Here is a 9,670-nt window from a genome sequence, read left to right as displayed (position 1 = left end):
CTTAAATTTACAAAGAGCTTACTAAAAACTTTACAAATACATGTCATTATTTTTCTTAATTCTCTGGGCAAAGGTATGTTCAACCTTTGACTCAGAGATTTTACGTGGCTGGAAACAAAGTGGAACAAAACAAAACAAAAATTCAAACAAGTGGGAGACAGTACTATCTCTAAAAGATGACAACAACTTTGTTTTTACCATGAATGCCTGGGAACTAAAATAGTTTACCCATCACATTCCCTTCAAGAAACCTGCATCTCAACATAACAAATACATTGAACTTTGGTTATTAGTTGCTGAACTTAGTCTTTTTTAAAATAATATTTTTTAAGCAAATCTTAATTAGGACATTTCCCTCTCTTTTAGTAGTCCAGAGACATTTTTATAAAAAAATTTTCTTACAGGGGTTAAAAATAAAACTTCACTAGTCTCAGCCCTAATGCAGAAGTCCTGGGAATTAGGGGAGACCCCCCAAAGTATGCACAAGAAAATAGCTGGCTAAATAATAGTGGAAACAAAGAAATTCAGAAGCATGTTTTGCATACAATAAGTAGCTTTTATATTATTCTTAGATCAAATCTGACAGAATTTCTACTTGGTAAAACTCTCTAAGTATAGTATATGGTGCAGAGATGCATCTAGCCGTCTGCAGATGTTAGATGTTCTGGTTTCAGACGGGCTGACTTGCTGTGTGACTTGGAGCAAGCCCTTTGCTGTTCTGGCTAATCTGCAGGTTCTTCCCCAGTAAGATATGTTCTCGGTCCAACCCTCGGTGTTGGGGAGATAAAAACAGCTCAAAGTAAAGCAGCTTGATAACCGAAAACACTATGAAGTACAAGGATTATAATTTTTCTTTCTATTGTATTTGCTTTCAAAATGATTCTTCATTTTGAGCTGCTATTTTTCAGATAAAACTGGTATGCAGTGCGGAGAAGAAATATTATAAGTATTTCTCGGTGTTGAGCTGGCAGAGCGAACCTGCAGATTGCTGAGAGGAACACAATTCTCCCTCCTTTCTGCCCTTTAACTTCCCCCTATTGCATTCAAAAGAACTTCTGATGACTGAATTACCCAATCTTTAAGAACGCTTCTAATTACTTTCAGTTAATTTTTTAACCTTTCTCATCCAGATTATAAATAGTTCCTATTATTGCCAACAACCCAATTCCAAAAAGGTAAATTTACATTAGAAAATAGATACCACTCACAAAATTGGGCCAGGAGATATGGAGGGAAACATGCAAAAAAATGCTGTCTATTCTATAGATCAGACCCGTTACTAACTCAAAGTCACTGGTCAGATAATTTATAATTATATGATGCGTTGTTCAGAAATAGCAAAGTTGTATAGAAATAGTGATAGAATATTTACGTTCTTACATAATGTTTTGTAAAACGTTCCAACACTAGTAAATGAGTTGAGACTCAAACATTGTTGGGATTGGTAGAGAGCACTCGATGTAACCTGCGGTCTTATGACCACTATTGGTTCCTAAAAACTGAATTCGCCTCTAACTGAAAAGGGCTGAATACAAGCTCTTGATTCGTTTTGGTTTCATTCCAAAAAGGATTTGTGAGACATGATTTTAAAAGACAAGAAGACAACTTGACCAAGATCACTGCTATTCTTAAAATGAAGCATGTGTATTTGCGTGGGAGACACAGGGAATGCAGGCAGAACAAGAGAGAGGGGAAACAATAGAGTTTTAATTTAAGCAAAGTCAGAGGAAAGGATAAAAATGGTAAAAAGAATGAAAATATACTTAATGACACTGTAGCTTCAGTAAAATGAGAAAAGAAAAATAATAAGCTGAGTTTCTGGTCAAAGATTCTAAGTTTATAACCACTTAAATGGAGAAGAAACCAAATTACTTTCCAATATTGTTTCTCCAAAAATGAAAATGTTTCTGACAGCTGCAAGATTTTTTTCTGATGAACAAGACAAGAAAGAATGCCTTTCATAACAGCTGCTAGAAAAACTAGCTTTATACTGTTAACCAAGGTTTTTCAAAGTTGCACTCAAACATAAATGGGTTAAATCAGCAAATATGTTTAACATCTGAAAATAACATTCCTACCTTAGACTAAGTTTTCCTTTAATTTAGAGAACATCTACAGCTGAACAAACTAGAGGAAAATGTGTGACCCAGGCAGGATCATGGACGTCACAGAAGGGATGGGAAAGGAGCACAGCCAACAAAGAAAAGATTAGTAGTGGACTCTTAAAGCTAGAAATATCAAATACCGCATACTGCCCAAGGAGGAACACACTGTGGGGCCCTAAAGAAGTGAAAACTAAGAGTGGCAAAATAAGAAATACCTTTGGGTTACTTGAAGGAATAAAATACATGCCTTTTGAAGCAAACTGTGGTATTTGATTGGATGCCCAGAAGAAACAGGGATTGAAAAAAAGTCACCCAGATACTGGAATGCAGAGAATTAAAGTTTGTAGAGTTCAGTGTGGACAGAGTGATGGCTTCTTCCACTGTCTTCAAAATTAACATAGGAACTTAGTCTCTATTTTACATACAAGAGAAAAGCAAAAAGATGCCACTGAAACGCAATACATTCTACGAAAATACTCAAATTCAGCTTCTGATAAATGATGTAGATTCTTTCTGAATTGCATTCCAGAGCCATGGATGGCATCATTTTCTAACCTTGTTAGAAGGAGGCTCAACATGGAGCACAATTTGATTTGGATAAATTCAGACTCCTTCAGGAATCAGGGCACTGATCATATCTATCACTTGGTTAAGTGTGTCATACTACTGACACCAGAGTTACGAGTTCAATAAACTCAGGGGCAGGTTTAGGAGCTGTGCACAATAAAACAATATTCTAATTCATGTAAACAGCCACATCAAAATAAACTACGCTGGGACTTGACTGTGAGGCCAACTAGGTAGTAGGTGTGAAAAGACTGTACAATCATACCCATGTAGTAATATATACAATGGAAATATACTTTCCCCAATTATTTCAAACATTCAATCTTTTATAACTCCTTATATATGCCTAACCCTTGTTCCAGGGGAAATAAAAGCCTGTACTGTATAAGTACTTGATATTTGTTTATTGGAAAAGTAAAGAAGACTATTGCCACATTTTGTAGGATGAGTTAACAGGACAGTTTCATAGGTAAAAGTCAGTTAGATTTCCCACACAAGGCCCACGAAACTGCAGGCCGGGGAATCTTGATCCAATTTCATTTATCTTCTTTCCCTGAACCTCTCAGGAAAAAACCTAAAGCCATTTTATTTTTGACTTGTACCAAAAAGGTTATTTCCCATGATAAAATACCATCTGGGTGAGCAAATCAAGTTTGTTTTCCTACAGTCCTCCTAACCACAAAGTGGCCTTCATTCGACTGTTTAAATTCTTCTTACAAACATAATTACACACCTACATTGACATTCTGCTCTCTGGGCCCCAGTTATTGAACTATATGACTTCTAAGGTGTCTTCCAGTTCTGTGAGAGGCCACTACCATATTACCTTATTTCACAATTCCCATTGTAAATTTCTACAAAAGATCAAAACTCAGTGTTGTACTAACTCTAGACAAAGAAAAAACGATTTCCATGCATCAAGAAGTTGTGAAACAGAAGGTAGATATATATTATTAAAGGTCACATACAGCTACTCACTTACTTGGCACATTTAAAGGAAATGCTGTGCCCAGTATTGGTGGAAGTTGTCATGCAATGTCAAAACTTTGTCCCAGATCAAAGATCTTAATATAATTTGTTTTAAAAAGACTAAACTTAAATAGTTTGGGATTATTTTCATACATGCTATTGTGAAATAAATGATAATCAGTAGGAGTCCACTGAAGTAATGACATTAGAAAGCAGGTTACTTCATATGAATTAAGTCAGTATCTCATTTACACAAGGGTATGCATTCAGTTAAGTATGTATTGGGGTTATGTCTTAAGTAAAGCGTGTATGGATCTCCTCTGGTTGAAACATCATATTTAACAAATTAAATTATTTCATCCACATGCAGATTGCATAATAAAGATGTTAGAAGGTTATTTAAGATGCAAAACTTTTGCTAACATGTTGCAAAAATTTACCTACCGCTATACATTTTTGGCTAGCCTCACTTTCCAATTATTATATATTTCAATTAGGCTTGTGACATGACATATTTGGTACTTTGTGGATACATTGGAAAGAAGATGTAGGTGAGGCTGACAAGCACAAGAAACAAAGTTTTTCAACAATAGCCTAAGAGCCATTAGAAATGAGATTTTGAAGGGCACCATATTTTGTAGGATTCTACAATAGGCAGGAGTTATTCTTTCATTATAGTTGGTAAGTTTGTATTATGAAGAGGTTGGACTAACCTGGGGGGGTCATATATCAATGAATTCAATTATCATACCATGAACAAAGGCAGAAGATTGAAAACCCAATTTGAGTGCTATAAAAGAGGTAAAACAAAAGGTGATCATTACAGTAAAACATAACAGAGGTGCAGAAATAATGTTAGATGACCAGTCTTCTGAGTGAAAATATCATTTCAAACAAATTTATTTCTTGCTTCATGAGAAAGTGTTCTAAAAGCAGTGTAGCCCGCATACAATCACAATGCTACAGAACATTGAGTAAGCATAAGCTTTTAAAAAAGTCACAGGGCAGACAATGGGATGGTTAACTGGTAAACTTTTGCAACAGAGCCCAACAAAGTAGGAATCCTGTGTGGTTCCAACCATGGGGTTATCAGTTGAGGCAGGCCATTCATGGTGTTAATTATAATAAAGGAATGGAAACATTTTAGTTGAGACTGGATATTTTCATGTACTTGTTTTGGTAAACTAACTTCGCAAATCCCAATGTTCCTCTAAGTCAACATTGGTGCTTCAAGTTTAGATTGTTAAGGAACTTATTTACAGTTAGTGACTGATTTGAATTGCTGCAGATATATCACAATGGATTGTTGTGAAGGAAATTTGCTATTTCTTTGAAAAATATGTGTAAGAGTTTCTTTTAGAACTTTAATTCTTCAAGTTTATTATGTCATGGGTAGCGATTCAAAGAAAAACAAAAACTAATACTTAAATTTTGCAGACATTCAATGAGTATTGAATGCAAGAATGGACAGATGGGTGGATGGATAAAGGGTCTTAAAACTTTATCCAGTAAATCTGGTGAGGAAATAATTTCTAGTGGGAGCTAAGGCCTAAAATCTAAAACGAAATATCACAAGGGTATATTCCTGATAGTCTAATACTAGTAAATATCTCATTGAAGCAGCTGAAACAATAAACAATCACTTATTTATATACTTATATGTATAAGAAACCTTAGGCTCACAAAAATATACACGTTTTAAAACAGAAATCTAAGGCACACAAAATACTAAAACAAGTCAATGAATTACCCTATTTTACATATTCAAGAAGCAGAAATCTACTTGTACAGAATGATGGTCTACCAATGGGCATTTTGTTATTTACAATCCCTTCATATTCCTTTACTTGGATTAGTCAAAAGCTTGAAACTGATCCTTTGCACCATATATTATTTTAATATAAGTTACAGCGAGATTTTCTTTAGAGAGTTTGTTGGAACTGTTTGCTTTTGCACCAGAATTGTGAGTGTTAGCGGTTGTGGGCTTCCTATGGCATTTCCAAGGGAGAAGCACCATTAGGTTTTCCATACTCCCAAGGAATCTGACACTTTGAATGTTATAGCACCTCTGCATTTTAACAGAATCAAGTATTTCATTGAAATTTCTTCTTGTTCTAAACATTTTGTTTGGGCAATTCCATTTGTTTTGCTATGAGTCAATAAAGTAACGGGAAAAAATAATGGCAGGTTAAAATAAATGGAATGCCTATTTTCCTGTTACCTAGAACATAGGCAATTATCAGAGAAGATGAGTTATTACATTCCCAAAACTAATATGCCTAGATAAACTACTTTGGATTAGCTCTTAATGGACAAAACCAGACTTATAATACCATTCCTACTGTTTTTCTAGGGTGTGGGTGTGTGTGATGATGATAGGGAATTTGTTTTCAAAAGATTTCTACAGGCATTTTATTCTTATTCTGTACCACAATAACTTTCAGAACAAATAAGGCAATTTGGGATGGGTAGGGTTCTTGCTGCTTGATTTTTGTATTTTATAATCCTAAAACTTTAGAAGCATTTGACTCTTCTGAATACTATTACCTATGTCCCATCTCCTCTTGGAAACACCTTTCATGGATCATACTGAGAAAGCTGGGGTGAACGTAAATTGGGGCCACTGTTGCTCAATAAGTCAGAAGATACCACTCTTATTTAGTTCCAAAGAAAACAGTAATCAATTTTAGTGATATACTTCCTAATTCCAATTTTAGAGATAATTAACAATTTTTGCATGATCTAACTATTTTATATAAGTAGCTAATATTTGAAGGAGAAAGGACACATTAAAAAAACACAAACCATATACATGATTAGAATACATATTGCAGCTAACAAGATGGAACCCTACACAGCAAGAATAAATGATTTCTCTTGTATGCAAATATGCACAAACAATAGACAATAGGATTCTTATACTATACTATTTCAAGTTACTTTTAAAAATAGAAAGTGCTTTTAAAATATATATTTACAATTTATGAACAGCCTCCAACCATTACTAACAATAACGAATTATTTTATACAGGAGAGATATTTTAAGAGAGAAAACATTTCATTGGTTTATTTCAAAGGAATATGCCAATTTTCTAGCAATGATTGGAAGATGTTGGAACAATGGCACCATGAAATAATAACTCAGCTTATTCTTTAACTGTGTCGATGTGGTTAAGCACCAGGAGCTGTGTAGAGTTAACACTGTGTGTCTTGATTTTACATCATAGCACAGGAACCTGTTAAAATCCTCTAAAAATGACTCTTGTTTCATAGTAAACAGACTTAATTTAAAGCACCAAACTGAGTGATTCTATCAAGGTTAACACCTAACCAAAACATTTCTTTATGTATTTAAAACTATAAAACTTTTATTTTTGCTTAAAATGTGCACCTTCTACCAATTGTCAAAATATAGTCACAGTTAAGAAATACCCACCCCATTTTTTTTTTTTTTACCTCAGCCTTCAAATGGGTGAGATGAAGATATAGTAAACGACAACATGACTTTCTTTTAACAGCACCTTGAAAAAATACACAGCACTAGCAAAGGCATTAAGAAGGGGAGAAAAGCCTTCAGACCCAATGGTTATAGGGCCCCGCAACATGTGTGAGAGCATAAGGGGACACGGTGACAACGTTGTCATGGGTTAATGTTAATGCTTTATGAGAAGGAATTTGGTTCAATTCATTAACTTCAGGGCACAGTTCAGGACCCTCATTAGCTGCCTGGTCTTTCTGCTCTGAGGCCTTAATTTTCTTATTCTTAGCTTCTTTAGCCTCGAACTTAATCTTGTTTAGTTCAAAACCGTGTTGGGGCTTATTCAGGTTTTTGTGCTGGTAGAAGACGAGGGAGAGGCGTGTTGGATGATTCCGGTTTGGGTTTTCAACGGGAGTCGTAGCATGAAGCTCTCGCCGGGCACACTCAATCAGAACAGAGCCGTGAGCAGGTGCTATTGCCACCCCACCAATGTTGGCATCCAAGAAGATGTGCTCACTGTCTGACCAATACTCATCAATATGGGGCAACTTCTCCTCAGCAGGTGACAGGGCGTCATCTGAGAGGGGGTCATCTGATAGAGGCTCATCTACTTCAGAATGCTGCTCATCTTCTTCCACCAGAGAGGAAGCAAGTTCATGAGGAGAGGTGATGAATGGGGGCTGCTGGTTTGGCTGATTAGAAGTTAGCTGCTCAGATGGACCAGTAGGAGGCTCAGAATAAACCAGGGAATCTGTCACAGGAGTAGACAAGGTGGGAAGAGGAACCACTTCACCAGGCTGTGCACTTCCAGTGCATTCCCCAGCAGCTGCATTAGCACCACTGTGTCTTGCAGAAGGCATTGTGCAGTGGGGATTGCTACCTCTTTCTGAAAACCCGTACGGATCTGATGCGCCGTCCTTAAAAGGAACTGTTGTGGCTGAAGCAGTGTTACAGGACCAGGGGAAGCCTGGAGATAAGTTTGCCTCTTTCACTGGGTGAGGAATGGATGGGGTCAGTGAGTAGGTTTTAGTGTTGTCCAAATCTTTGACGATAAAATGGGGTTCAGTTTCACTTTTTATTTCAGGTTGGAAGGTCTCGGTTTTACTCCCTAAACAGAGAAAAGGACACCAAATTTGAAGATGAGTACAAACTACTTTGGTAGTTGTCTTTAAAAACATTTTTAAGAAGAAGTACAAAGAATAACATAAGAAAACATTGATGATGGCAATGTTGGTCAGTTTTAGTTTATTTACTTTAAGTCAAACACACAGGCATGCATTAAAAAATGTATGTAGTTTGGGATGCTTTTTCAACTGACAATTTTCCTTAAAGAATTCTTCCCTTTGGAAATAATCATAAATAAACGGACAGATCTAGCCAGAAGGATGTCCACTGTTTAAAATAGTAAGATATTTGGGGCTGGCACCACGGCCCGGTGGTTAAGTTCATGCACTCCGCTCCGGCAGCCCAGGGGTTCGCCGGTTCGGATCCTGGGCGTGGACGTGACACCACTCGTCAGGCCATGCTGAGGCGGCATCCCACATAACACAACAAGAAGGACCCACAACTGAAAATACACAACTATGTACTGGGGGGCTTTGGGGAGAACAAGGAAAAATAAAATCTTTAAAATAGTAAGATATTAGAAATAACCTAATTGCCTATGAAGTAAATATTAAAACCATACATTGGAATACAATGCAGCTGATGATATGACAACATGGAGCAATATTTAACTACTCAAAGAGATGTTTAGATACTTCAGGTATTGCATGATCTCATTTTTTGGGAAAAAGTAAAAATGAGTAAGTTTATCAGTATTTCTGGGTAATGAAAGTATCATAACCCGCAAAGTTAAATCTGAGGCAAAGTCACAGAAAAAATTTTAGTTGAAAAAAAGTCACTTGTAACCCTCCAAAACAAGCACATTTAAGTTTTGTTTCTTTCTCACTAAGTAGGTAGATCATTATTATCACATTGGCCAATGCGGGTAATGTGCTCCGACATACCCACATAAATCTCACATCAAATAGAAACATTTTTCTTGAGGAGATTCTCCCTGTTTTGAAGCTCTAAAAAAACTTTTGGAAGTGCCAAAGCAGCAGATTTTAGGAACAAGAAACAGAAAAAGTAAAGTGGCCACGTTTTAAAATAATTAACAATGTAATAGCAGACACTGATCTAGTTGAGAAGATCTGCAATTTTTCCCTCAGACAATATAACCTAGAGACACAATAGTTCTCATTTCTAAAGAGAACTTATACATAGGACCCAAGGAGTGGTACAGTGAGAAACCTGTGCTACTCTCGGTGGCTGCGTCTACTACTGTGGAGTAGAAGTTGTCAACAGAATATAAATCATGGGAAGGAAGGAGTAAAAACAGTGATGAGTCTTTTACTGAGTTGGATAAACCTGTAAAAAAAAAAAGTTCTTATGCAAAAGATTAGAAAAGGACAAGAGGTTATGGGCCAAATATTGTGCATACAGCTACTAAGGGGATATTTATTTAAAAAAAAAAAACTGCACGCTAAGATGCTATTAGGGAATGACA

General features: G+C 36.2%; 1 protein-coding gene across 4 annotated transcripts in view; it reads right to left on the bottom strand.

Moving 5' to 3' along the window:
* Window positions 1-5,293: 5,293 nt before the first annotated feature.
* TET1 (tet methylcytosine dioxygenase 1) overlaps window positions 5,294-9,670 on the bottom strand; it is a 120,181-nt gene continuing 115,804 nt past the window's right edge. For all 4 annotated transcript variants that reach the window (XM_070488939.1, XM_014862781.3, XM_070488953.1 and 1 more), the window contains one exon: window positions 5,294-8,227. In XM_070488939.1, the coding sequence (XP_070345040.1) occupies window positions 7,215-8,227 (1,013 nt within the window). In that variant the 3' untranslated portion in view covers window positions 5,294-7,214. The remainder of the gene's footprint in view (window positions 8,228-9,670) is intronic.

This window comes from Equus asinus, chromosome 2 (genome assembly GCF_041296235.1).
Source record: "Equus asinus isolate D_3611 breed Donkey chromosome 2, EquAss-T2T_v2, whole genome shotgun sequence".
NCBI lineage: Eukaryota > Metazoa > Chordata > Mammalia > Perissodactyla > Equidae > Equus > Equus asinus.
The sequence above is the reverse complement of the archived record's forward strand: the minus strand, read 5'-3'. Positions and strand labels throughout refer to the sequence as shown.